We start from the raw sequence: 27,644 nt of genomic DNA, 5'->3' as shown, positions 1-27,644 counted from the left end.
TTGTTTTATATTACTGAGGAGTATTTATTCTGCTGTGTAACCTAAAGGCTTGTACTCTGATGACGCCCTTAAACTTGGAAGGTTGAAAGCGCTTAGTATATCCTGTGTTTCGTTGTAACTACAGAATTATCGGTTTTATTTTATGTCTGATGGTGTTGTGAATAAAGTGGATCTCATCGTATCGTGGAGCCTGGTCTGAGTTTTACAAGTTTGTCCTGTTGGAATTAATGGTTATAACTTATTCCACACCTTTTGGCCCCAGAACTTGGATCAAAGCTCCAAAGGCGGTGGTGCTTTCAGATTCAGAAAGGATACACACACCGCCAGACTGGTAGCCCAACATAACGCAGCCAAGATACTTCAGGTGCAGCTAACACTTGTTAAGACAGTGATTCAGGCCGTAGCCTGCTATAGGTTCCAAACATGTCCCAAGATTCACACTACACATTCCTAAGCACTCTGGGGAATATTAGGGTCCAACCTAACACTCTCATATTGGGTGACTTCAACTACCCCTCCATTAACTGGGAAAACTACTCGTGTACCAATACACTTGCCCAACGCTTGCTGGAATTCATTAATTCCAATACACTGGACCAACTTGTTCTTACCCCCACTAGAGGTAGCAACATCCTTAACCTGGTGATTACTAACATGGGCAACCGTTGCTCTACACCAATAGTCAACTCCTCCCTGGTTAGATCCGATCACAAGCTAATCACCTTGGAAATCCACATCCCTCCCACCCCCAGCAACCATGAAAAACTTCTCCAAAGCTAACTTTGGGCTCCTAAAAACAGGAGTGTCCAATTTCACGGCACCCATGCAAATGCAGAACAGTTGCATGACAGCCATATCATACACCAATGCACTGTATGAACATGTACACAAATGCATGGATCTCATCATACCCAATAGAAGTAAGATCTGCTCCTCAAAAAAAAAAGAAGCCAATCTGGTGATCCCCTGCCATAAACCAATGCTACAACATGCGGAGGAGGAAACTGAAGCGGAATAAGGTTAACTCCTAAGACTGGAAAAACTCCCTCATCAGTCTCAGTAAAAGGTTGAGATCCCTCATCAAATTCTCAAAAGTTAGCTATGAAAACAGAATTGCAGCAGATAGTACAGACAAAGTACAGTTTTGTACCTACCATAAATGTAGATGTTCGAGTGTTCACCCTGCTGCAGTTATCACACTGCAGCCAGGCGGTCTCGCAGTCGGCCTGAATTCCAAAGACTTGGTCTGGCGTCGGTTGCTGTCACTTCTTCCCTGACGTCAGTGCGCCAGAGGTATACAAGAGACATCCGACGCCATTTTCTTCAGTTTTTCTTGCCCCAGATGTCAGGTGCCCCCCAATAGGTATGCAAAATATATATATATATATATATATATATATATATATATATATATATATATATATATATATATATATATATAAATATAAATAAAACAAAACCCTACCACAGAGGTAGTATAGGACAGAGTGGTAGAGAGGAGTTCAGCTGGTTCAGAGGGGATGGAGGGAGGGTAACCTGGACTGCAGCAGGGTGAACACTCAAACATCTAAATTTATGGTAGGTACAAAATTGTACTATGTTCATTGTGTTACCCTGCTGCAGTTATCATACTTGGGTTGAATCCCAAAGCTAAGGATGGGAGGTGGAGTCAAACAGGGTTAGAAGAAGCTAGTAGGCCCTGCAAAACTGCAGTGGCAAAACCAGCTCTAGTCTTAGAGTATAGAGGTATGTGATTGTGTTTGGTGAAGGTGTGCACTGAACTCCAAGTTGCAGCTTCCAGAATATCCTTGGTTGGCACTCCCCTGAGAAAGGCTGCAGATGTAGCTGTAGCCCTGGTGGAGTGGGACTTAATGTTAGCAGGTACTGGTTTCCCATGATGTGTGTAGCAGAAGCGTATGCAATGCCCTATCCATTTAGAAATGGTCTGTTTTGAGATAGCTTTTCCTTGTGATCCTGTAACATAGGCTACAAACAGCTGGTCAGTTTTTCTGGGAGCCTTAGTTTTATCCAAGTAGTAACGTAATTGCCTGTGAATGTCCAAAGAGTGCAGGAGTCTTTCTCCTTTATTCTGGGGATTTAGGAAGAAGGTGGGCAAGTGAATGGTTTGGTTTAGGGACACACTGGATACCACCTTTGGCATAAAGGAAGGGTTAGTTCATAGAGAGACTCTGTCTTGATGAAAAATGAGGAAAGGTTCCACTGCCATTAGTGCCTGTAGCTCTGAGACTCTTCTAGCTGAGGTTATTGCTAGTAGTAGGGCAGTTTTCCATGAAAGAAATTTTAAATCAGCTGAAAAAGCTGGTTCAAAGGGCGGCAGTGTAAGCTTTTCCAAAACAAAGTTGAGATCCCAAGTAGGTGTTTGAGCTCTCCATGGCGGTCTTAAGTTCTTAGCCCCTCTGAGGTAGTCTTAGGAGTGGATGTGAGAATAAAGGAGGATCCGTGCTCTAATGACCTGAAATTGCGGAGGCGTGGATCTTAATAGATGAAAAGGAAAGTCCTTTGTGTAACATCTCAGTTAAATATTGTAGAATCTGAGGGATGTTTGGATCAAGGGGATTTAGGCCTTCAGCCTGGTTCCAGGCGCAAAATCTTTCCAATTTGTCTGAATAGGTTTTCCTAGTGCTGGGCCTCCTGGCCTCCAGAATGACATCCATAACAGCTTTGGATAAAGGTGTTGGCTGGTTGTTTAGGTAATTTGCCATGCAGCCAGGTTTAAAGTCTTGAGCTGGCTGTGTAGAATCGATTGTCTTGCTGGGTGAGCAGGTGAGGAATTTGTGGCAAAATCCATGGTGGGCCGTGGGCCATGTTCCTTAAAATTGGATATCAATGCTGGCGTGGCCACTCTGGTGCAACGAGTATCATTTGTGGCCTCTCTAATCTGACTTTCAGCAGTACCTTTGCTAGAAGAGGCAGTGGAGGGAAGGCATATACTGTTAATGTTTTCCAACTGAATGAGAGGGCGTCCACTTTCCAAGCTAGTGGATGGAAGGTCCTTGTGCAAAATTTTTGAAGTTGGTGGTTGTGGGGGCTTGCAAACAGATCTATGTCTGGGCGTCCCCATTTTTGAGCTATCGTTGCAAATACTTGTGGATCTAGTTTATTTTCATGTGGATCCATGATGTTTCTGCTTAGGTCATCTGCCAATGTGTTTTTCTTTCCTGGCAGGAATTGTGCTTGTAATTGAACCTGGTAAGACAGTGCAGTGTTCCACAAGGTCATTGCTTGCCTGCATACAGGGTAGGAATGTGTGCCCCCTTGCTTGTTCATGTACCACATTACTGTGGTATTGTCCGTCTTTATTATTAGTTGTCCTGGGTGTAGAAGGTCCTTGAAAGCTGTTAGGGCATTCTGTACTGCTAGCATTTCTTTTTGATTTATATGCAGATGCCTCTGATCTGAAGTCCATTTGCCCTGAGTGCACTGCCCTGCCATGTGTGCTCCCCAGGCTTAGTCCGATGCATCTGTTGTCATAGTTTGCCTGGCTGTGGGTAAGGTGAAAGGCTGACCCTTGTTGAGGTGACATGCCTGTGCCCACCACAGAAACTCCTGTTGAAGGCAGGGAATGAGTGGTATCATTGTTTCCAAGCTGTGGCTGTGCCGAGTCCATACACTTTTCAGGTACCATTGTAAAATGGTAGTAGTAGTATGCAAGATGCCATGAATCCAATCCCAAGGCCTGCAGAATTTTTCTTGCAGGGAGTTGGGTCTTTGTTGCCATTATTTTGAAATATTGAATCAGCTGTCGTTGTTTGTCTGGCGTGAGATAAGCCACCTGGGCCGTTGTATTCAAGCTGGCACCCAGGAATATTATGTTTTGAAAGGGCACTAGTTTTGATTTATTTTCGTTTACTGTGTACCCTTGGCAACTTAGAAGGTGTTTGACAAATGCCAGATGCTTTAAAAGAATGTCCTTGCTTTCTGCTTGAATAAGGCAGTCGTCCAGGTATGGGTATAATTTGAATTCCTCTTTGCCTGCAGTATGCAATTACTGGTGCCAGGCATTTTGTGAAGACCCTGGGCGCAGTAGATAAGCCAAAGGGCAGTGCAGAGAATTGATAATGTGTTGACCCTGCAATAAACCGGAGGTATCTTCTGCAATTTTGTCTGATAGGGACATGCAGGTATGCCTCCTTGAGGTCCAAAGTGACTAGCCAAGCATTCTTGCCCAGCATGGGAAGAAGCTGCTGTAGTGTTAGCATCTTGAATATTGGTACTTGCAGATCGGTGTTCAGAATTGAAAGATCCAGAATGGGTCTCCATGCTTTGTTCTTTCTTGGGACTAGGAAGGGTCTTGAGTAAAATCCTTGTCCTTGCTCCTGTGTAGGTACCTGTTGAATGGCTCTCATGCTCATGAGAGCTGTAATTTGTTTTTGTGCCTCTGCCCATTGATTTGGTGGCAGGTTTGGCATTCCTTTGATCCTTGGTAAGGTATGAAATTGGAATCTGTATCCTTGAGAGACAATGTTTAGAACCCATTTGTTTATTGTGATGATGTGCCAGTTGTCTGCAAAAAATGCTAGTTTTCCTCCCATGGGAGCTGCCAGGAGAGATTTGCTTGGTAGTTTGAGGATAGAGTCATTGTGTTTGTCTTCTGCTAGCTTGGGGCCTGTCTTCTCCTCCTTTCTGAGTAGCAGAACCCCATTGGCGAGGTTTGTAAGGGCCCCGTGACTGACCTCTGCCCCTTGGGCGTCTGTATTTGCCCCTCTGTGATCTGTCTGAAGCTGGAAAGGACCAATTTTTTGTTGGCCAATTTCTGCTGAAATGAGGGGGTTGTACCTGCAAAAAATCCTTGACCGTTTGCATAGACTTTGCCTTATCCTCAATTTTCTTTAAAACCTCTTCTGCTTTGACACCAAATAATACTTCCTGCTGTAAAGATGCATCCAATAATTTTGCTTTAACATGGTCAGGGAGGGTTTGTTCTTTTAACCAAGCATGTCTACGTATGACAGAGCCAGTAACAGCTGCTCTACAGGAAGCTTCCAATGAATCAAATCCACATTGTAAAGTATGTTTGCCCACCTGTTCAGCTGCATGCAACAGATCCTGCATTTCCTTGAATTCAAACTGTTCTGAATCTGTGCTCATTTTTTGTTTTAACTGAGACATTAGGAATTGCTGATATTTCAACATGTGAAACTGGCAATTTAATGCTCTCATAGCCAGAGTTGCTGAGGTGTATATTTTCTTTCCCCATCTATCTAGGGCTCTGGAAACCCTTTCAGAGGGCACAGGATTTTTAGCCATAGAAGCTTTTGCTCCCTTAGGACCCTGGGAAATTGTTTCTGGGTCAGCTACAGGGCTTTTATAAAGGCATTTGTGTGAGTCAGGTACTCTGTAGTATCTCTGTCTGGTTTGGCTGGAGCAGGAGGTAGAGAATCTGGATTTAAACTAGACTCCAGTAAACATCATCCACAATATCTAAAACAGGAGGGATAGCAAGAGGTCTGTGCTGGGGTAGTAAAAGGAACTCTCTGAGCCTTTTCTTAGAAACTGAGTAATCCTGGCCTTCCCAGTGGAAATGTTCCCTCATGGTATGTAAAGTTTCCCCAAAGGAGTAGTCTTCAGGGGGAGATGCTGAGGAAATAGAGTCTTCAGCATCAGAGTCTTCATAAGGTGGAAAAGTGTAATCCTGTTCCTCAGAGGAATCTGAGGAGAATGAAACCTGGTCAGAGGATGCATAATCCTCCTCTTATCTTGGTCTTTTATCAGGAGAGGGATGGGAACCCCTGATAAGGGTAATCAAATCTTCAGCCTGTTTCTTAGGCATGGGGCCTTGAACTGTAGACCGATGTACAGTTTTTTTAGGTTTTAAAGGAGTTTTAAGCTTAGCATAAGATTTAATGGTGAGCGTAGTCGGTCTGAAGACACCTTCTGCAACCGAAGGTGTTTCCACTGCACCGGTGTCTACTTCTGCTCCGGTGTCGGTAGATGGCTGCGTTGGCCTAGTATGCTCCGCTTAGGAATCCGCAGCTGTCTGGGGTTCCAGTTCTGTGGTCGTCAGGGGCTGCGTAGGCGCCTCACTGAAAATCGAAGAACCGGCGACAGGCCCAGCTGAGGCCTCGGAGTCTGGCTTGTTCCTAGGCTGCCTGTCTTGCAGTTTTTATGTATGGCGGTCGTCGGCTGCTCCGACGGCATGACATTAAATTTCCTACCAAAGTAATGTCGTGCGAAGTCAAAAAGGCGTGTGATAGTTCGTTTATTAAACCTAGCGCAAAACCGACAATCTGTGATGTCGTGGTCTGGGCCTAGGCAAGGAATACAATAGGAATGGAAGTCCTTATGAGGTATTTGCTTCCCACAAGAAATGCAATTGTTAACTTTTTCTGACATCGGACTGAGGCAAGAAAATGTTCCCCAATGGGGTACTTAGCTTTATTGAATACTTCGGACTGAAATTCAAATCGAAAATCTCAGGTGTCGGCCGACCGGCACTTGCGAACTGCTTCTGCTTCGGGCACCGCGCGGCAAGAAAGACTGAAGAAAATGGTGACGGATGCGTCTTATATACCCCTGGCGCACTGACATCAGGGAAGAAGCGACAGCAACCGACGCAGGACCAAGACTTTGGAATTCGGGCCGACTGCGGGACCGCCTGATGGCAGGATAACCCAAGTATGATGACTGCAGCAGAGTAACACGATGAACATCCACAAGGCCTTCTATAGTTATGTAAAGAATCTCCATGGCAATACCCAGATTTGCTCTGAGCTACTGCACAATGGTATCTCCTATAAAGAGCCAAAAGATATTGCAAATATACTGGCGAACAGATTCAGTGCTAACTTTGCCCCCCGAAAGGACCAATCACAACACCAGTAGACTGCCTGGCACCCAGTATTACTGATGCACAGGTTAAAACAGCACTGTCCAAGGCCAAGAACACAGCTTCTATGGGACCTGACAGTATCCCTGGCTGTGTTCTACATAAACTACAGAGTGAACTGGCACCTCATCTGTGTATCCTGTTCAATCACAGCCTCACCTTAGGCTTTGTCCCTACTGAATGGCACACTGCTACAGTCATCCCTCTCCACAAAGGAGGAGCGACTACAGACCCCAGGAACTATTACCCCATTAGACTGACGAGTCTGACATGCAAAGCTATGGAACGCATTATCATGGACCCAATAAACAAGGATATAGGGGAATCTCCAAAAGTACAGTTTTGTACCTACAATAAATGTAGATGTCCGATAGGTATGCATCTGCAGTCATAACATATGGGTTGTCCTGCCTCAGGCAGCCCTTCGGTCGGCCAGATTCCAAAGTCTGGGTCTGGCCTCGGCTGATGTCGCACTTTCCCCGACGTCAGAGCGTCTGGGGTATAAAAGCATCAGCCAACGCCATTTTCCTCAGTGTTTCTTGCCCCAGATGCCAGGTGCCCTCTAGGAAGGCCAAAATTTAGAGGAATGCAGTAAAATTCCAAACATTTTCCAATAAATATATACATATGTATACAAACAAATACACCATAATAGATCCCCCAGCAAGCTAATGGAGGGGTAAGTACCCTAAAAATACCACAGAGGGGAAGGAGGGAGGGTTACCCTGACTGCAGATGCATACCTATCGGACATCTACATTTATGGTAGGTACAAAACTGTACTATGTCCTTCAAGGATGCATCTGCAGTCATAACATATGGGTAGAATACCATAGCCAATCTGGGGGAGGAGGTACTAAGAAAAGGATGGTGTAGTTAAGATCCCCTGCAGGACTGCAGTAGCAAAACCTGCTCTGGATCTGGAATATAAGGGTAGATTGTAATGTTTGGCAAATGTATGCACGGAGCTCCATGTAGCAGCTTCTAAAATGTCCTTGGTAGCCACCCCTCGTAGGAAGGCTGTAGTGGTGGCCATGGCCCTTGTGGAATGAGGCCTGATGTTTGCAGGAACTGCCTTTCCATGAAAGGAGTAACAAAATCGAATGCAATTTCCTATCCATTTTGAAATTGTCTGTTTGGAAATTGCTTTTCCTTGTACCCCAGCAGCATATGCTACAAATAGTTTGTCAGTTTTTCTGCTACTTTTAGTTCTGTCCAAGTAGTAGCGTAGTTGTCTGTGTATATCCAGGGTGTGCAGAAGTTTTTCCCCTCTATTCTGTGGATTTGGGAAGAACGTAGGCAAGTGAATAGCTTGGTTCAGGGATACCCTAGATACTACCTTTGGCATAAAAGTAGGATTGGTTCTTAGTGAAACTCTGTCCTGATGGAAGATAAGAAATGGCTGTACTGCCATTAAAGCTTGTAACTCAGATACTCTTCTTGCTGAAGTTATTGCCAGAAGGAATGCAGTTTTCCAAGACAGAAACTGTAGATCCGCCGATGCTGCTGATTCAAAGGGAGGAAGTGTTAGTTTCTCCAGCACAAAGTTGAGATCCCAAGCAGGTAAAGGGGGTCTTCTTGGAGGATTGATATTTTTGATCCCTCTCAGAAATTGCCTGAGGAGAGGGTGCGAGAAGATAGGTGGATCCACATTGTATTCTGCTGAAATTGCTGAGGCATGAATCTTAATGGAAGAATAGGACAGGCCATTGTGGAGCAATTCTGCTAAGTATTCCAGAATATGTGTCATGCTCGCCACTGTCACATCTAAGCCTTTTGTTGTGTTCCAAATGAGAAATCTTTTCCATTTAGCTGAGTATGTCTTCCTTGTGGAAGGCCGGCGAGCTTCCATAATAATGTCCTTCACTCTCTGTGATAAAATATTTTAATTGGGATATAAGGAATTTTCCAGGCAGTTAGCTGCAATGTTTTCAAGTTGGGATGCATGATCTTGAAATTGTTCTGCGTCAGAAGAAGAGGCCATAGGGGGAGAGGCCATGGTTTCGCCTGTGACATGCTCCTCAATAGTGGATACCAGTGTTGCCTTGGCCAGTCTGGAGCTATCAGAATCACTCTTGGCTGTTCCTCCCTGATCTTCAGTAGAACCTTGTACATTAATGGGAGAGGTGGGAGGGCATATACTTTTAGAGCTTTCCAGCTGAACGAGAGGGAGTCCACCCTCCAAGCTTGTGGGTGGTATGTCCTTGAGCAGAATGTCTTCAGTTAATGGTTGAGGGGGGGGGGGGGGCGAACAGATCTCTGGCTTTCCCCATGCCTTTGTTATGAGTTGGAAGATGTCTGGGTGCAGCATCCATTCGTGTGCATCCATGGTAGTTCTGCTTAAGCTGTCTGCCAGTGTAATTTCCTTTCCTGGCACGAACTGGGACTGTAGTTGGATACTGAGTTTCAGGCATAGTTCCCATAGATTCATAGTCAGCCGGCATAGAGGGTAGGAATGTGTGCCTCCCTGCTTGTTTATGTACCACATGACCATGGTGTTGTCTGTCCTTATTAACATGTGGCCTTGATGGAGGAAAGGTTTGAAAGCCTCGATTGCGTGTATCACTGCCAGCATTTCCTTTTGGTTTATGTGCATGCGCAGCTGCCCTTGAGACCATAGGCCTTGGATACATTTGCCCTCCATGTGTGCTCCCCATCCTTGGTCTGAAGCGTCCGTGGTGATGGTTTGTTTTGTTTTTGGTTTGTTGAAAGGCAACCCTGTGTTGGACTGGCAGGCCTGAGCCCACCACAGGAATTCCTTTTGAAGGCAAGGAATGATTGGTATCAAAGTTTCCAAACTGTGACTGTGTTGAGACCATACACTCCTTAGATACCATTGTAATTTTCTCATATGCAGCCTGGCCTGTGGTATCAGAATTATGCAGGATGCCATGTAACCCAGGGCCTGCAGGATTTTCCTTGCAGTAAGCTGAGTTTGTCTTGTCAGATTCATGAAGTAATCCGGAAGTTGTTTTTGTTTTTCTTCTGTGAGAAAGGCCATTTGGGTGGTTGTGTCTAGATCTGCACCCAAAAAGGTTATCCTTTGGGATGGAACAAGTCTTGATTTTTGGATGTTGACTGTGTATCCCAAGGTCTGTAACAGGTGGATGGCATAGGCCAAGTCCGTTATCAAATATCCCTTGTTGTCCGCTTGTATAAGGCAGTCGTCCAGATATGGGTAGATTTGAATCCCCTGAAGTCTGCAGTGTGCAATTACTGATGCCAGGCATTTCGTGAATACTCTGGGCGCAGTAGATAAGCCAAAGGGCAATGCTGAGAATCGATAATGCTCTGATCCTGCAAGAAATCTGAGGTGTCTTCTGCAACTTGGTCGAATAGGGACATGCAGGTATGCCTCCTTGAGATCTAGAGTCACCAGCCAAGACTCCTTGCCAAACATGGGAAGAAGTTGCTGTAGGGTCAGCATCTTGAATTTTGGCACAATGAGATAAGTATTCAGTGCGGACAGGTCGAGAATAGGCCTCCATTGATTTTCTTTTCTTGGTACAAGGAATAGTCTGGAGTAAAATCCTTGGCCTTGTTCTGAAAGTGGTACCTTTTCTATAGCTTTCATTTGAAGCAAGTTGTTGATCTGCTTTAAAGCCTCTGCCCTCTGATTTGGTGGTAGGTTTGGCATTCCGTTTCTTTTTGGCAAAGTGTGGAAGTGGAACCTGTATCCTTTTGTCTATTATTTGCAGTGTCCATGTGTCCCTTGTAATATAATGCCAGTTTTTTGAGAATAAAGCAAGCTTTCCGCCCAAGGGTGCTTCCAGTTGAGCCCTGGTAGGCGGAATCAGTGTAAAGTTATTGAGTCTGTCCTGGTGTAGTAGTTGTTGTTGCTGCTGTTGCACTACTTCTCTGGTTGGCAGGCTGCCACTGACAGCCTCTGTAGGAGCCCCTAGATTGCCCTCTGCCTCTCTGGGCTCTGTCCGAGTCTGGAAAGGACCAATTCTTAGTAGGCCAGTTTCTGCTGAATCTCGGTGGTTGTACTTGCAGGAAATCCTTAACTGTTTGCACAGATTTTGCCTTTTCTTCAAACTTTTTTAAAACCTCCTGAGTCGAGGAGCCAAATAAATTTTGTTTCTCCATTGGAGCATCCAGGAGTTTAGCTTTAACATGGTCTGGCAAAGATTGTTCCTTCAGCCAGGCATGCCTACGAATAACTGCCCCAGTCACAGCTGACCTACATGAAGCCTCCAGTGCATCCTAACCACACTTTAAGAAATGATTACTAACCTGCTGTGAGTTGTGTACCAAATCCTGAAGGGATTTACGGTCAAGGGGTTCAGGAGAAGAAAGCTTCTTATTCAGTTCATCTAACAAATACTCTTGGTACTGTATCATATGAAATTGACAATTTAATGCCCTAACGGAAAGAGTTGCAGAAGTATATACCTTCTTTCCCCATCTCTCTAAAGCTCTAGACTCTCTTTCAGAAGGTAGAGGATGTTTGGCAGTGGCAGCCGCAACCCCTTTAGGGTCCTGAGAAATAGTTTCTGTGTCTGCAGAATGGGCTTTATACAGATGAAAATGAGAATCCGGGACCCTGTAGTATCTATCAGGTTTGGCAGGGGCCAGAGGGAGAGAATCAGGGGCTGTACTGACATCATTGTACACATCATCAATTACATTCAAAACAGGAGGAATAGCTAAGGGCCTATGTTGAGGCAAATGCAAAAAGTTCCTTAATCTTTTTCTAGAATCAGAGAATTCCTGACCTTGCCATTGAAAATGCTCTCTCATGGAGTGTAGAAGTCTCACCAAAGGAAAACTCTTCAGGAGGGGAGGCCGAAGGGATAGATTCTTCAGCATCAGAATCCTCATAGGGCAAATAAGCCTCCTCCTGGTGGTCTGACAACTCAGATCCATCCGTGGACTCATCTGAAGAGTGTGGGTCAGAGGGCTCAGTCCTGGGCCTTTTGTCTGGTGGTGGGTGAGAGGCCGTGTCCGGGTGAGGTTGAGAACCTCTAATTAAAGAAATAAGGTCCTCTGCAAGGCTGAGGATCTGAGAACTAGAAGAAGAAGGCCTCTGGGAGGTAGTCTTGGGAGGCAAAGCTTTAGAAAGTTTAGCAGCTTTAGCCCTGGAAAAGGCCTTTATGGACATGGAAGCAGGGGGCCTAGCTGCCCCACGTGCAGGAGTAGATTTGTCCAAAGGTATGGTGTCGGACATTTCCTGGGCACTGGTTTCGGTAGGTAGCTCGGAAGCCGACTCAGCCGGGGCCTCCCGGGCCGCGGTGGTCAGTTGAGTGGATTCGGAAGAAGGAATCTCCGAGGACTCGGTTTCGGCCGAAACCGAGACACTCGCGGTAGGCCTTACCGTGGTTTCAGCTGAAACCGCGGGCCGCGAGTGTCGGTCCTTGTCCTTCCGTTTTTTCACCAAATGCGATGTCGGAGTCTCCGACGGCATTTTATATGCAAAACTAGCCCCAAAAAATTCCTCTGCAAACTCCGACCGACGTCTGAGAGTTCGTCGGTTGAAGGAAGCACAGGCTGAAAAGGCCGATACGTTGTGGTCTGGGCCTAAGCAAGGAAGGCAGTAAGAGTGGAAATCCTTATGAGGTATTTGTTTCCCACAAGTTAAACAATTATTTACTTTATCTGACATCGGCTGAGGCAGAGAGTCCCCAACGGGGTACTTAGCTTTTTCGAAGTCTTCGGTAGCTGAATCACAGGATCTGACCGACCGGCACTTGCGAACAGCTTCTGCTTCGGGCACCGCGCGGCAAGAAAGACTGAGGAAAATGGCGTCGGCTGATGCTTTTATACCCCAGACGCTCTGACGTCAGGGAAAGTGCGACATCAGCCGAGGCCAGACCCAGACTTTGGAATCCGGCTGACCGAAGGGCTGCCTGAGGCAGGACAACCCATATGTTATGACTGCAGATGCATCCTAGAAGGACATCTCTGGATCCTACACAGTTTGGTTTGTGAAATGTAGATCATGCTTGCTCAACGTGATTGACTTCTTTGAGTCAGTCACCAGAGCTGTGGATAAAGGTAAGGTGGTTCATACAGCTTACCTTGATCTGGCCAAGGCCTTTGATACCATTCCTCACTCAGGAATCATATGGGTTGCAAACTGACTCACAGATAGAACCCACAGTGTGAAAGTAGCTGACTCCAAGTCAGACCGCCGACCAGTCACAAGTGGAGTCCCACAGGGTTCGGTCCCGAATCCTCTCCTGTTTGGCATCTATTTCTCTGAGGTCCAGGCTAACACAAAGGGACTCTGGTTGACAAAGTTCATAGATGATTGCAAGTTGGGATCTATTATTACCTCCCCAAGTGATGCTGACATCCTACAGAAAGGACTCAATGAGACTAATGACCAGTGTCAAAACCATGGCCTTAAACTCAATGCCAAAAAATGCGTCTTCATCCCTTTGGGGAAAAACCCGGTTCCCTTGAATTACCACATTGATGGTAGTCCACTGAACACAGAGGGCATTATAAGAGAACTGGGAACACAGGCTGACAGCAATCTCTCGACCACCACGTTGCTACTGTGGTCAGAAAGTCCTTCTATGTGGCACATCTCATTACTAAGGGTTTTGCATCCAGGAAGAAAGAGGTCAATGTGTCCCTGTACTCTTCCCTCATTAGGCCAATCATAGAGTACAACGCCCCATTTGGCATGCACCTCATTAGACACCTACAACAACCTGAGAGGTCGCAAAAGTACCTCACAAAGAGGATCCTAGGTCTTAAACACTTCTCCTATATGGACAGACTCAAAAAAACTCCAACTATTCTCCGTCTCGTATCACCTACTTAGAGCCGATCATTGCTTGACTTACAAAGCCATGTCTGACCCAGCTCTGTTAGAAATGCTACATCTAAAGAAATCCCAATCCCTCCGCACCACATACTCCAAAGACCTCAACCTCATTAACACAAACAGAACATGCTGGAGGGACAGGTTCATAACCCAGAGCCCATGCTATGGGATAGACTTCCCATATATGTCAAGCAGAGCACCTCACTGGACCTCTTCAAGAGAAATCTTGAGGAGTGGATGGGAAATGGAAAATTCACCCCAGGGATCACTCCAGAGGCTCTACTTGACAGAGACGCTAGGAATTAAGGGTGGATAGCACAATGCCAGGGTAATCCAATGGGCTAGGCTTGTAAAGGATCCAGGGCCATTAGCTTAGTGCACACCTATGAACCTATAGGCTGGCTGTTGCCCCTTTTAAATGACCCTTAAGACCCACCTGATATACACATAAAACACACATACATATGTATACGTGCACACAATGAGGCATAGTGGAGTGGTGATATTTCCCAGGTAGTGACCAGAGAGACCATCTCTCATGCTTCAGATGAGGTATAGGGCTGCTTGAAGGAATGCGGGAAATGTACTCCACACTTAACCCACTGCACAATCCCTCCTTGGTGCTGTGCCAGGTTTGTGCAGGAGAATAAGGCCATAAAAACAAAAAATGTCCAGCCACCAATAATTACTGTCTATGCTTGCCTTTGTGGTGATGAACAAATGGACTGATTTTCCAGGAGGGGCTACTGATCAATATACAGCAAGAGAAAAAATATACTAAGTTGAAAGCACATGTCATGCTAATATTAAAGAGAAGGACAAACCCAAAAAGTAAGACAAGGATATTTGCATCTCAGTGCAGACAGAGCATCGTTTGGAAGATACAGCTGCCTCTCACTGCAACTGGATACACTCTCTTGGTGTTTGCCAGCTGGAGAATTTGCTGACGGAAACCTACTTTTTAAGTAACAAGAAGATTAAAGACTTGAGGAAATATGAAATTCTTCAACTTTCTCACAGACTATCTAAGCAATTTGCTGGAGGTAGAATTGCGAATGGAATACAAGACTTTGTGCTTTCTTGCTAACAAGTGAAGTTGTTTACTATACATAAAAGTGCAGTAAACTTGGGAGCCCAGCTACCACTGTGTTTTACTCATCAATACACATGTTTGTATGTGCGTATGTATACGCGCGCGGGGACACACACACACACACACACACACACACACACACACACACACACACACACACCTTTTCATCTGTTTACCATACTGAACCACATGGAACCATTTCATTGATAATACTGTAACAGACTGCAGTACACTGGAAATAACAGAAGAAACATTGGGGAAAAGGAACTTTTTCCTTATATTTTTATTATATTATACACATTTTGCTTTATTAGGGAGGATCAGCCCATTAGGACAGTGGTCTCTCTTCCAGTGAACCCAGAGTCAGTATTTATAGTGACTTAGGAAAATTTGCCTAAGGCACCCGGGAATTTCCTCTATTCTTTTTTAGTATGCACCATGTGATCTTTTACCCCGAGCTACCACCAAACTAAAACAGATTAGGCCTCATTTTAAACGTCTCATCCAAAGGATGGCATCATACCCTCTTCTCAACTTCTTTGCTCAAGAATTCTGGGCAAAGCCAAAAATAATATGAATACAAGATACAAAGGGACAGATTTTGCTCTTATTAACATGGAAGTTGCTACAACAGATGTTGCATTAATTTGCATTTTCTTAAGAACATGAAGTCTGAAACTCTGTGTGTCATTTAACAGACTACAATTCTCAATGATTTGCCAGAGAAATACATATTTTACAAAAACAGACCAAAAATGTGACAAAAATCTGGACATTATGCAAACTTCTCGACTGCCGGGTGGTATGGATGACACAAAGTGCAGCATCCCCTTATGTTACATTGCAGCACCACTATTGGAAAAATGAATCCAAGGACCTAGGCTGGGAATAGAGCCAAAAGCCTACTGATCTTCCAGCACCAAAGACAAATGTGCTACCTGAAGAGCTACTGACACTAGATTTACCAATACTGCTATGTAATGTCAAGTTACAACTGGGTTCCTGCCCTTTGTGAAGCATGCACTTCTTTAGTGCTGTGTACTTAGGCTTTAAATTTTACCTATGCTTTCAAAAACAAATCAAACCGATACAGTTCTTGTGTTCTGCATCAAGATGATTATATACAAGTTCCCTCCTTTCCACCATTTTCATCTGATTAATTCTGTATTCTTTTGGGGGAGGATGTTGCTCCTACAATTAGTTCTGTACCATTTCCATGCACAGCCATGGTCATAGGTTCATAGATTAGTACTAGGCTAAGTGCCCTTGTGGGCCATTTTAAACCTAGCCAATTGCCCAATGTGAGAATCAAACCCTGCACCTTGTGTCTGTAAGGTAAACACCTTAACCATTATGCCAACCTCCCACCCGGGTGAAAGAGTCTGGTAAAAAAAAAAAAAATAGTAGTTAAATGTAAATAAATGAATACATACAAATATGTAGCTGCACTTCCTCTGTTTTATTTGGTCTGCTTAGGTGCAAGCTGTGCATGTATTTTATGTACATAAAAGTATATACACACACACACACACACACAAACTTAAATGTGTGTATGTTTGTAGTCTAGTTCTAGGTTAACTACCCTTGTGGGACATTTTAAGACTAGCCAAATTTCCTGTTTCAAAGGTAAGAATTAAACCCTGTATCTTGCATCTATGAGGCAAACACTTCAACCACTATGCCAACCACCAACCCTTAAAAAACTAAGGTTCATAACTTCATAGGGAAGCAACTAGGCTAACTGCCTTTGTGGTCCACTTTAAGCCTAGCAAATTTCCCTTGGTTGAGAATCAAACCCTTTACTTCTTGTCTGTGAAGTAAACACCCTAACCTTTATGCCAACCTAAAGATAAATTGCTGCCAATGTATTAATGAAATCTCCAGAATCCTGCAGAAAAAAATCCCAATTTCAGGGATGAATGACCTCAGCAACTAGCAAGCATGACTAAAATACACACAATGCAATGTATGCTGGTTTTCAAATTTAAACCAGGTTTGGTCTAAGGTAAGGTTATCTTGTTTATACAAATGGAACATAGTTATTTACCAATTGAAATGTTCTAAAAACACACCTACATAATAATAAACTTGCTGGTGAAGAAGCACATCTATCGGAACTGCTTATTACTCATGTTCAGGCAGTGGCTTAAAGCAAAAAGCAAGGCTTGCATGCAGGTGTAAGTAGCCAGATGTCTGCACTTTTCTTCCCCAAGAGGAAGGCTAGGTTGCTGCTAATCACAAAGATTATGAGTTAGTCCGCATAAGAAAAGAAGTGGCTGTTGCAGCCAGCATTAAGGACACCTGCAAATGTAAGACAGCTGCATGGAAACCTGAGCAAGATGAACTACTGCTTTGCATCATATCACACTGCTGTATAGGAAGTAAAGTAGAGTGCAAATAAGAACACAGCTCAAACAAACTGTTCTTACGACTACTGTAACCAGACCTCTGGCACCATCTCCTGTCCTCTGTCTATATGCAAATAGGTTCTTAATTCTGTTGGGATGGCACTATTCTACTAAATATGATGGCTAACCAAATGGACAGAAATGAATAAAGGAAAATGGTGGGGAACCTGAAGACCTTTGACCTACGTTCATGTAAAGAGTGACAGAAGAAATAAATAAAATATGCATACCTATATCATCTTCTAAATAAATGATGTCTTTTCCATTTTCTGTAAGAGCTTTAAAAACTTCTAGCCTTTCCTGGAAGTCTTCATTTATGGAATAATCTTTAATAACATTAAAGAAAAATGCACGTAGGACTCCCAGTCGTTCCCCCTAAAATAAGAACAAAAGACAAGTTAGTAGTTGTGTACAAAACTGCAAGTTTATCCTACTTGCTTAATTAATAAAGGTTTCTCCTCATTAACAACCAGATCAGTAAAGCTTGCTTCCTGATCTTTTAAATCACAAGCATAACAACACACGTTACATGATTTAAATAAAATTAACTGGGGAATCAGATCCTTTTAAAACTGTGAGCATTTTTTCCTCAACTTCACTTTGCTCCAAAGACTGTTGCCTTGTTCAACCAATGTCTTACAGCTGCACCACCCACATTCCCAGTTATGCATCACTTTACATTATTGCCTCCCTATTGTCTCAAATGTGAAACATGCTACAGAGCTAATCCATCCCACCTCCAAGGCATGGTCTGTCACCCTTCATGGAACAAAACTTTTTTTTTTTTTAATTTCTCCAAGATGTTTGGGTTTCTAATACCAAAACAGGAATGGACCCCATTCCTAAGTCAAAGTTTGATTAAATGTCATAAAATTATTACTGTTTCAATCTTTAATGTTAACTAAAAGTGCTCTTCGCAGTACCTGCAATGTACCCAGAAATTACTCCTCCTGCAATTCATATGGAGTTGTATTTATCAGTACCATATCTAACTAAAAACACAACTATAAATTCTTTAGGAGATCCATTGCTTCAACTACTACTGGAACTGTCTGGGTATCCTTCTTCCACACTGCCCTTGCCAACAAATCCTAGAATTTTACATGACCGTCTCTCCCTGTTCGCAATACACTAACCACTGGGTGTAGCAATTTCAATGATCAATGCTACTTTTGTCTTCTTTTCCTGGACTGCTATATCTGGTTTTCTCATATCCATTTTGTTTAAGCATTGGTAAAAGGGTGATCCCATGCGATATAAACCATCATTTTCAATAATGCTTTGCAGCTCATGTTTCCAATTCTTCTCAGCTACTTCATTATTATATTTGCACAATTCCTTGTGCATCAGTCTTGCCACATTATTATGCCTTTCAATACAAAGCCTTCTGTCATTAGTGTATCAACATGCAGCAACAAGATGTGCAACAGTTTCCAATTCTGTTTTACAAAACCTGCATTTGTCCATTTCTCTGACATGTTCAATGGATTTTGCAAACCATCATGTATGCAGGCCCACTGACCTGGGTTGGCAATATTAACCTTTCATCTTTTGGTTTAAATTCGCCTCTCCTTAACCAATCCTGTGTTAAATCCTTACTGACATGAGTATGTTCCAGGAGTTTTCTGCGCTTGCAACTATATGATTTTTCCACATTTCTCGCCTTCTCATCCGATTCTTCACCTTATATTCTTGCTTTTGTTTTTTGGCATTTTCAGTTGCCACCTGATTTTTATCTACTTCTGGTTTGATTGCTATTCCCACTTGACAACTATATGTTTCTACTAAACTAAACAGGGAAGTCATCTTAGACTTGTTTTCCTCAGGTTTCAAAACTTTTTTTGTATTTTGTGACGTCAGCAAATTTGTATGCAATCCGAAAATTGCAGATCCATACATGTTATCAACTTCAAAGAGGCCCATACATCCTTCAGAACAGGGACTATACCATGCTGTTTACAATGATTTTTTATAAATCATATGACAAGCATGAAGCATTTTTCTTCTTTTTCTGTCCAACTGATCCAGTACCTGTTGAGGCTAGTCAACCACCCCAAACTGAAAGTTAGAACAGGAAGAGCAAATTTATAGCTTGGACTTTCTTTTGTAGAGGTCCGAGCTGTTTTCAGTATTAATTTTAGTCTTCTAAAACATTCCTTACTATAAAGTTTTATTGCATTTGCTCATGTTTTATTGTATATCCTTCATCAATTCCCAAATAATTTACACACTCCCTCTTATTCAAGTTCTTTTATATCACATTCCTGTAACAGGCCAATAGTTTCTTGGTGCTGCAGCTTTCCTGCTTTAAAGGTTGCTTTTGTACATTTATCAAGACCAAATGACATTCTTACATCATCTGAAAAAGTTTTGACTACTTGCAGTAGTGCTTTCATTCATCATCTAATGAGCTATACAGATTTAAATCAGCCACAAAAACAAGATTTATTTTTATTTATTTTATTTATTTTACATTTGTTGACCGGGCTAGTCCAGCTGGATAATTTCCATTTTCAGTGGAGGCCCAGGGAGAAAAGCTCCACAGATTAAAACAAGGTTATAGAGATTAAACAATTAAAATAAATGTCTGAGACACAGACAGTGAGCAACAATGCATACATATTAGTCTAGATAAAGTAATAAAAAACACATAGTGCTATCTTCGTATTGAGAACGGCATTAATTGTTTACAGTACAATTATGTGAGAATGGGGTAATTACATATTTTAAAATGTATATACATACTTATAAAAGACAATGTTTGTACTTTTTTTTTTTTTTTTTTTTTTTTTTGAGAACAGTAGTAACAGTACAGTCATTAAGTCATTTGTGATCACAGAGAAAGATTGCAGTTTTGAAATAAGGAATTATGATAGTAAAATGAAGAAAGTAGATTAGTCTGGATTGGTACAAGAGCAGAGCCAGAAGTTGTTCAGATGTAAAAGAAGTTGTTTTTTAAAAAGATGAAAGGAGCCGAGAGAGGTAATGTGTGAGGGGAGGTTATTCCATATTTTGCCTACTGAGTTGGAGAAAAGGCAGTTACCTGCAGAATTTGTGATTCTAGTTGTGTTGACTTGTAGCTTTTATGGAGCGCAGCTGTTTCAAGTTATTATAGGGGGTCAAGAGGTTACTAAGAGCAGGTGTCTTTGATGGTTGATATAGAATGTTATGTGTTATTAATAGTTGTTGATAGATAAGTTTATTAGGAAGTTCCAACCAGTGTAACTGTTAAGTTTATACAGTGGTGTGTTCTATACTGGGATGCTGTGGCAAAAAGTACAGTTTTGTACCTACCATAAATGTAGATGTTCGAGGATCCCCATTGCTGCAGTCCTTACTATTGGGGTATAGTCCGCGTCCAGTCGGCCCGAATACCAGAGTATAAGGCTGACGTCGGTCAGGGCGCATTAGACTGACGTCAGTACGTCAGGGTACTAATGCGCATGACCGACGTCATATCCTCAGTCTTTTCTTGCCCCAGATGTCAGAAGACCCTAAAAAGACAAGGCCCAAAATACCTGCACCAAAAATATGTACAATATATACAAGAATATATACAAAAATATAAGCATGTAACCTCACCTACACAACCACCCCTAAACACAGAGGGGAAGGAGGGAGGGTAAATTGGACTGCAGCAATGGGGATCCTCGAACATCTACATTTATGGTAGGTACAAAACTGTACTATGTTCTTCGTTCCCCATTGCTGCAGTCCTTACTATTGGGTAGAATCCCAAAGCAGAGGTAAGGGAGGCTGGCAAAACATAAAGAAGCAGGAGCTGACAACATGCCTTGCAAAACAGCTGTGGCAAAACCAGCCTTAGACTTAGAGTAGATAGGAAGGTGATAATGCTTAGAGAAAGTATGCACTGAACTCCAAGTAGCCGCTTCCAAAATATCCTTAGTTGCCACTCCTTAGAAATGCTGTTGAAGTGGCAGTAGCCCTAGTGGAATGAGGCCTAATCCCAGCTGGAATCTCCTTGCCATGATGGGAATAACAAAATGCAATGCAAAAGCCAATCCACCTAGAAATAGTTTGTTTTGACACAGGCTTGCCCTGTGAACTCAAAGCAAAAGAAACAAACAACTGCTGAGACTGCCTGAAATCCTTAGTCCTGCTTAAATAATAACGCAATTGCCTGTGTACATCTAAAGTGTGCAAAATCTTTTCCCCTTTATTTTGGGGGTCTGCATAAAAAGTAGGCAAATGAATAGTTTGGTTTAAAGCCACACTAGAAACCACCTTAGGCATAAAGGAAGAATTAGTACGTAATGATACCCTATCCTTATGGAAAATCAGAAATGGCTCTACTGCCATAAGGGCCTGCAACTCAGACACCCTTCTTGCAGAAGTAATAGCCAACAGAAAAGCAGTCTTCCATGACAAGTATTTCAATTCAGCAGTAGCCGAGGCTCAAAAGGTTGTAGAGTAAGTTTTTCCAACACAAAATTGAGATCCCAAGCAGGAGTAGGAGCTCTCGTGGGGTCTTATATTCTTTGCCCCTCTAAGAAACTGCTTGAACAAAGGATGCGAAAACAATGGTGGGTCACAATCATAGTGAGCTGAAATTGCTGCAGCATGAATCTTAATGGAAGAGAAGGACAAACCTTTGTCCAATAACTCAGTAAGATATTGAAGAGCCACACTCAAATTAGGCTCAGAAACCTGCAAATTCTTTGCTGTACTCCAAAATAAAAATCTCTTCCATTTTTCTGCGTACACTTTCCTTGTACTAGGTCTTCTAGCTTCCATAATCACATTTAAAACTTGTTGAGGAAGTTGAGACCTGCTGTTTCAACACAGAATATGCCAGGCTGTTAGATGAAGAGAGTGAAGCTTGACATTGAGCAGATGACCATCCTTCTGAGATAACAGATGAGGAATCAGAGGTAAAGGCCATGGAGGCTTCCTTACCAGATTCCGTAGTAGTGGGTACCAGTGTTGCCGAGGCCAATCTGGAGCTATCAAAATCATCCTTGGCCTGTCTTGTCTGACCTTTAATAGTACCTTTGGAAGAAGAGGCAGAGGAGGAAAGGCATACACATGAAGGTTTTTCCAACTGAAAGACAGAGCATCCACTTTCCAAGCTGTGTGATGAAACCCCTTTGTGCAATACTGTGGCAGCTGGAGGTTTAGTGGAGAAGCGAACAGATCTATGTCTGGAGTTCCCCATGACACTGTCAATTTTTGAAATACATGAAGATCCAGTTTCCACTCGTGGGGATCCATGATTTGTCTGCTTAACACATCTGCTAAGGAGTTCTGTGCTCCCGGCAGAAACCTTGCCTGAAGAGTTAGTTGCAAGCTTAGCGCAGTCTCCCATAAAATCATTGCTTGCCTGCATAGAGGATAAGAATGTGTTCCCCTTGCTTGTTGATGTACCACATGACAGTTGTGTTGTCTGTTAGAATCAACACCTGCCCTGGAAGAAGTAACTCCTTGAAAGCCATTAATGCAAACTGGACTGCTAACATCTCCTTCATGTTGATATGTAGATGCTGTAGTCTGGCAGGCCACTTGTCTTGTATCCACTTTCCATTTAGATGAGCTCCCCAAGCAATGTCCGAGGCATCTGTCGTTAAAATCTGACTCGCCTCTGGCCGGGTCACAGAGAGTCCCTTGTTTAGGTGACATTCCTGAGCCCACCACAAAAATTCTTTTTGAAGGCAAGGTATTATTTGAATGACAGTGTCCAAATCCTGGCAGTGCTGTGTCCATACATTTTGAGATACCATTGTAGCTTCCTCATATGCAGTTTGGCATTGGGAAGCACCAGAATACAAGATGCCATGAACCCTAATGCTTGAAGGACTGTCCTTGCAGTCAGCACGGACTGATGAGATAGTTGATGGAAGTAAAGTGACAGACTCTTTTGTTTGTCCGGGGTTAAAAGGCCATCTGGGCTGCTGTATTCAGTCTCACACCCAGAAAGCACATGTCTTGAGAGGGTACTAGACTGGACTTTATTTCGTTCACAGAATACCCTAGGCATCTTAGCACTGCTATAACATATTCCAGATGCTGTAGAAGGTCTTCCTTTTCTTGAGCCAGAATCAGGCAGTCGTCCAAGTAAGGATAGATTTGAATTCCTTGAAGCCTGAAGTAAGCTATCACTGGAGCCAGAACCTTTGTGAATACTCTGGGCAGTAGATAAGCCAAAGGGCAATGCAGAGAACTGATAATGAGAATTTCCAGCTCGAAACCGCAGATACTTCCTGCAACTTAGCCTTATAGGCACATGAAGGTAAGCTTCCTTGAGATCTAAAGTTACCATCCAGTGATCTTTGCCCAGCAGAGGTAAAAGCTGTTGTAACGTCAACATCTTGAACTTGGGAATGTCCAGAAAAGTGTTGAGGAGAGATAAATCCAAAATTGGTCTCCACGTGTTCCCCTTCTTTGGTACTAGGAACAGGCGAGAATAAAATCCTAGGCCCCTTTCTGATACAGGGACTGGCTGAATGGCCCCCATCTGGAGTAACTGAGAAACTTGCTTGTGAGCCTCCTTTCTTTGTGGAGGAGGAACGTCTGGCATGCCTTTGAAAGGGGGCATTGTATGGAAATAAAATCTGTAACCGTGGTGAATGATATCCAACACCCATTTGTCTTGAGTAATTAAATCCCAAGTTTCTTTGAAAAGAGACAGTCTTCCTCCCAAAGGAGCTGCCAAACGAGAATCTACTGGCAGCTGAAAAGACAGGTCATTGGGTCTGTTTACGAAAGGACTGACCCCTGCCCTCACCAGAAGTCTGAGCAGGTGAACTCCCTGTTCTAGGCCTAAAAGAACCTTGAGCCCTGCCCCTACCACGTCTAGACCTACCCCTAGACTGGGAATCATAAGCAGGATATGCCCACCCCTTAGCAGGCCAATTTCTACTAAACTTCGGTGGCTGCACCTGCAAAAAATCTTTAACAGTTTGCATAGACTTAGCTTTGTCCTCCATTTTCTTTAAAACTGCTTCCACAGGCGATCCAAACAACACATCAGACTGTAAAGGAGCATCCAAAATCCTTGTCTTAACATGCTCAGCTAAATTCTGATCCTTCAACCAGGCATGCCTGCGAAGAACAGAACTAGTAGCAGCCACCCTCGAGGAGGCCTGTACAGCATCAAAACCACATTGCAAAGAATGCTTACCCACTTGTTCAGACACATGAACCAAATCCAGCAACTCTTTACACTCAATACCTTCTGCCAAAGCATCCACCTTAGATTTTAATTGTGAAAGGAGATAATTCTGATATTTTAGCATGTGAAACTGACAATTCAACGCTCTCATGGCTAGAGTGGAAGAAGTATACATTTTCTTTCCCCACCTATCCAAAGCCCTTGCCTCTTTATCAGTGGGAACAGGATTTTTAACCACAGAAGCCTTAACACCTTTAGGCCCTTGAGAAATAGTTTCTGGGTCCGCCCTAGGACTCTTAAACAAATACTTATGAGCTTAGGGCACCCTATAATACCTATCAGGCTTAACAGGAGCAGGAGGCAAAGAGTCAGGGTTCAGGGAAGCCTCTGCAAAAACATCTTCCACCACATTCAACACAGGAGGAATAGCTAAGGGCCTATGCTGGGGTAAAACAAGAATTCCCTAAGCCTTTTCCTGGAATCAGAGTAATCCTGGCCTTCCCATTTAAAGTGCTCCCTCATGGAATGCAGAGTCTCTGAAAATGAGAAATCCTCAGGAGGAGAAGCTGTAGGAGTGGAATCATCCACATCAGAATCAGAATAAGTAGGATACTCCTGCAAGTCTTCCGCCAGAAGACTCTGAAGCCTCTGAACACTGTTCAAAACTATCAAACTCGGTTCCACCCTAGGCCTCTTATCAGGCGGGGCATAGAACCTCTAATCATAGTAATCAAATCTTCTGCCATTTTAAGCATATGTTTCTTAGGTACAGAACCGAAAATGTTGGGAGAAGCCCCACTGAAGCTGCACTAGGCCTACCTCTCAAAGAAGTTTTGGCAACAGAAGGAGAGGCTCTAACTACCTTGGGAAGAGAGGGAAGAACAGTTACCTGAGAAGCCCCTCAGCCTGGCCTACCTCCTGAGAAGGCACATCCTGTAACAGTAAAGTTTCTGCCTGAGACTCCATGGAAACTCCTGGCAAAACCTCTGGCTCCACTGAGCCTTCTAAAGAACCGGCGTCCGGGACTGCGGTTCATCAACCCTAGGCTTCGCTGTTTTGTCCTTGCGCTTCTTGGCGAAGCGGGCCGGAGCATCCGGCGGCATTTTATAATTGCAACGCTTCCCAAACACTAACCTGGCACAGTCTAACCTCCTCTTAATAGTGCGTTTGTTAAACCTAGCACAAGAGCGGCAACCAACAACGCCGTGCTCAGGCCCTAAACAAGGTATACACAAGGTATGGTAATCCCTATGAGGTATCTGTTTCCCACAAGAAATACAGTTATTCACTTTTTCTGACATCCGGTTAAATACTGAGGCAAGAAAAACCAAAATGTTCTAGCGGGTACTTAGCCAACTCTGTTTCGGTCTGAAACTCCGGTTTCGGAAATATTTCAGAACGCCAACCTGCACTCGCAAAACTGCTTCTGCATCGGACCATGCGGCAAAAAAGACTGAGGATATGACGTCGGTCATGCGCATTAGTACCCTGACGTACTGACGTCAGTCTAATGCGCCCTGACCGACGTCAGCCTTATACTCTGGTATTCGGGCCGACTGGACGCGGACTATACCCCAATAGTAAGGACTGCAGCAATGGGGAACGAAGAACATCGAGCTATATTGTGGTAGGATGTAGACCGTTTCCTAAGGTTGCTTTTAGAGAGGTTAGTGTAAATGGAGGAAGCATACAGTAGGGTAGAGATAAGATGTGATTGTGCTAACGTGGTCCGTGCTTCTGGTGTAAGGAAGGGTTTAATTCTGTACAGTGAACCAATCTTTTTATTAACTGCTTTTATAGTGTTATTGATGTGATAATCATAGCTAAGATTATTATCAATAGTGACACCAAGCAGTTTGGTAGTAGAGTCAGGGGAGATGAGGGAATTATCACTTGCAGTAATAGTAAAGTTTAGTTGAGAAGATTTATGGGTAGGTGAGAATAGTAAAAGTTTTGTTTTCTTGGGGTTGAGGAGAAGACATCTTTTTGAGAACCACTGTTCGACGGTAGAAAAGGTAGATTGCGTCAGTGACTGGAGTTCAGATTGAGTGGAAGCTGTGCAAATAATGGTGGAATCATCTGCATATTGTATACAGGTAGTGTTTTGGATAGATGATTGGAGATCATTAATAAAGATAGAAAATAAGAGTGGGCCTAGTATAGATCCTTGAGGTACTCCTAAAGAGATGGGTAGTAGAGCAGATAGAGAATTTTTCCATAGTACTGCTTGTTGTCGGTTTTCAAGATAGGATGAGAACCAGGTTAAGGAAGAGAAATCCAAGGCAAGGGATTTTAATATGTGTAGAAGAAGTTTATGGTTGACCATGTCGAAGGCTTTTGACAGGTCTAGAAAAAGAGAAGAGGTTAGTTTGTTGTTGTTACGGTTACAGTTGATGGTGTTGGTAAAAGAAAGTAGTGCAGTAGTAGTACTATGTGAAGGTCTAAATCCATGTTGAGTGTTAGCTAGTAGGTTGTTATGAAGGAGATGGTTAAGTAGTTGTTTGTGTATACATTTTTCCATGATTTTAGCTAGTGGAGATAGTTAGAAAGGTCAGTGGATTTACCTCCTTTGTGTAAGGGTATGATGTGTGATATCTTCCAAATTGATGGAAAAGTACTTTCATATGTTTATTAGGATAGAAACAGGGTAGGCAATAGATTTAGCTGCTACTTGAAGGAATTCAGCAGGAAGTTTATCTGCTGAGGGGGTAGTGGGTTTAAGTTTTTGTAAAAGAGATTGAATGTAGGAGGTGGGTATGGGTTGAAGTTGAAGGGGAAGAAGGGAATTATTGATGTTACTTAAGAGCAGTTGGGAAGCATCAGGAGATAAGTGGTTAGCTAGACTTTGTATGGAAGTAGTAAAGAATGTATTGAAGTTATTAGCTATTAAAGAGGGATTATCAGGGTCTAAATTCTGTGGGTTGGGTGTAACTACTTTGCCTGGGGTAAGTAGATTATTGATAGTAGACCAGAACTTTTTTGGTTCTTTTTTGGTGGATTGTTGAAGTTCAAAGTAATAATTCTTTTTATCGGAGAGGATGGCTTTTTTGGTATTGTTTCTGAGCTCTCTAAAGGTTTGATGATCTGTTGGGTTTCTAGAGGCATCATTTTTCCAAGATTTATTTCTCAGTTTAATTTTTGTTTAGTATTAGAGGTTAGCCAGGGTGCTGTTTTGGTCTTTGTTCTAATGGTACGACTTGGGGCATGTTGATTTAAGATTGCAAGGAATGCTGAGTTGAAATGTTCAATGGCATTGTTAAGTGAGAGGTGTTTTAGAGGGGTCCAGTTGTAATGTGAAAGTTCTGTTTGAAACTGTTCAGGATTAAATTGTTTTTGAATATAGTGTTCTATGAGAGGTAGGTAAGTTTAGATTAGTTTTAGCTCTAACG

The 27,644-nt window shown here is 43.1% G+C and overlaps 1 protein-coding gene across 5 annotated transcripts in view; it reads right to left on the bottom strand.

The window, feature by feature from the left end:
- TSC2 (TSC complex subunit 2) overlaps positions 1–27,644 on the bottom strand; it is a 3,048,576-nt gene that overhangs the window by 2,878,570 nt on the left and 142,362 nt on the right. For all 5 annotated transcript variants that reach the window (XM_044089186.1, XM_044089187.1, XM_044089190.1 and 2 more), the window contains exon 5: positions 17,357–17,501. In XM_044089186.1, coding sequence (XP_043945121.1) covers positions 17,357–17,501 — 145 coding nt within the window. The remainder of the gene's footprint in view (positions 1–17,356; positions 17,502–27,644) is intronic.

This window comes from Protopterus annectens, chromosome 12.part0 (assembly GCF_019279795.1).
Source record: "Protopterus annectens isolate FY-2018-M chromosome 12.part0, PAN1.0, whole genome shotgun sequence".
In the NCBI taxonomy this organism is placed as follows: Eukaryota; Metazoa; Chordata; order Ceratodontiformes; family Protopteridae; genus Protopterus; species Protopterus annectens.
This window is presented reverse-complemented; position numbering and strand designations above follow the sequence as displayed.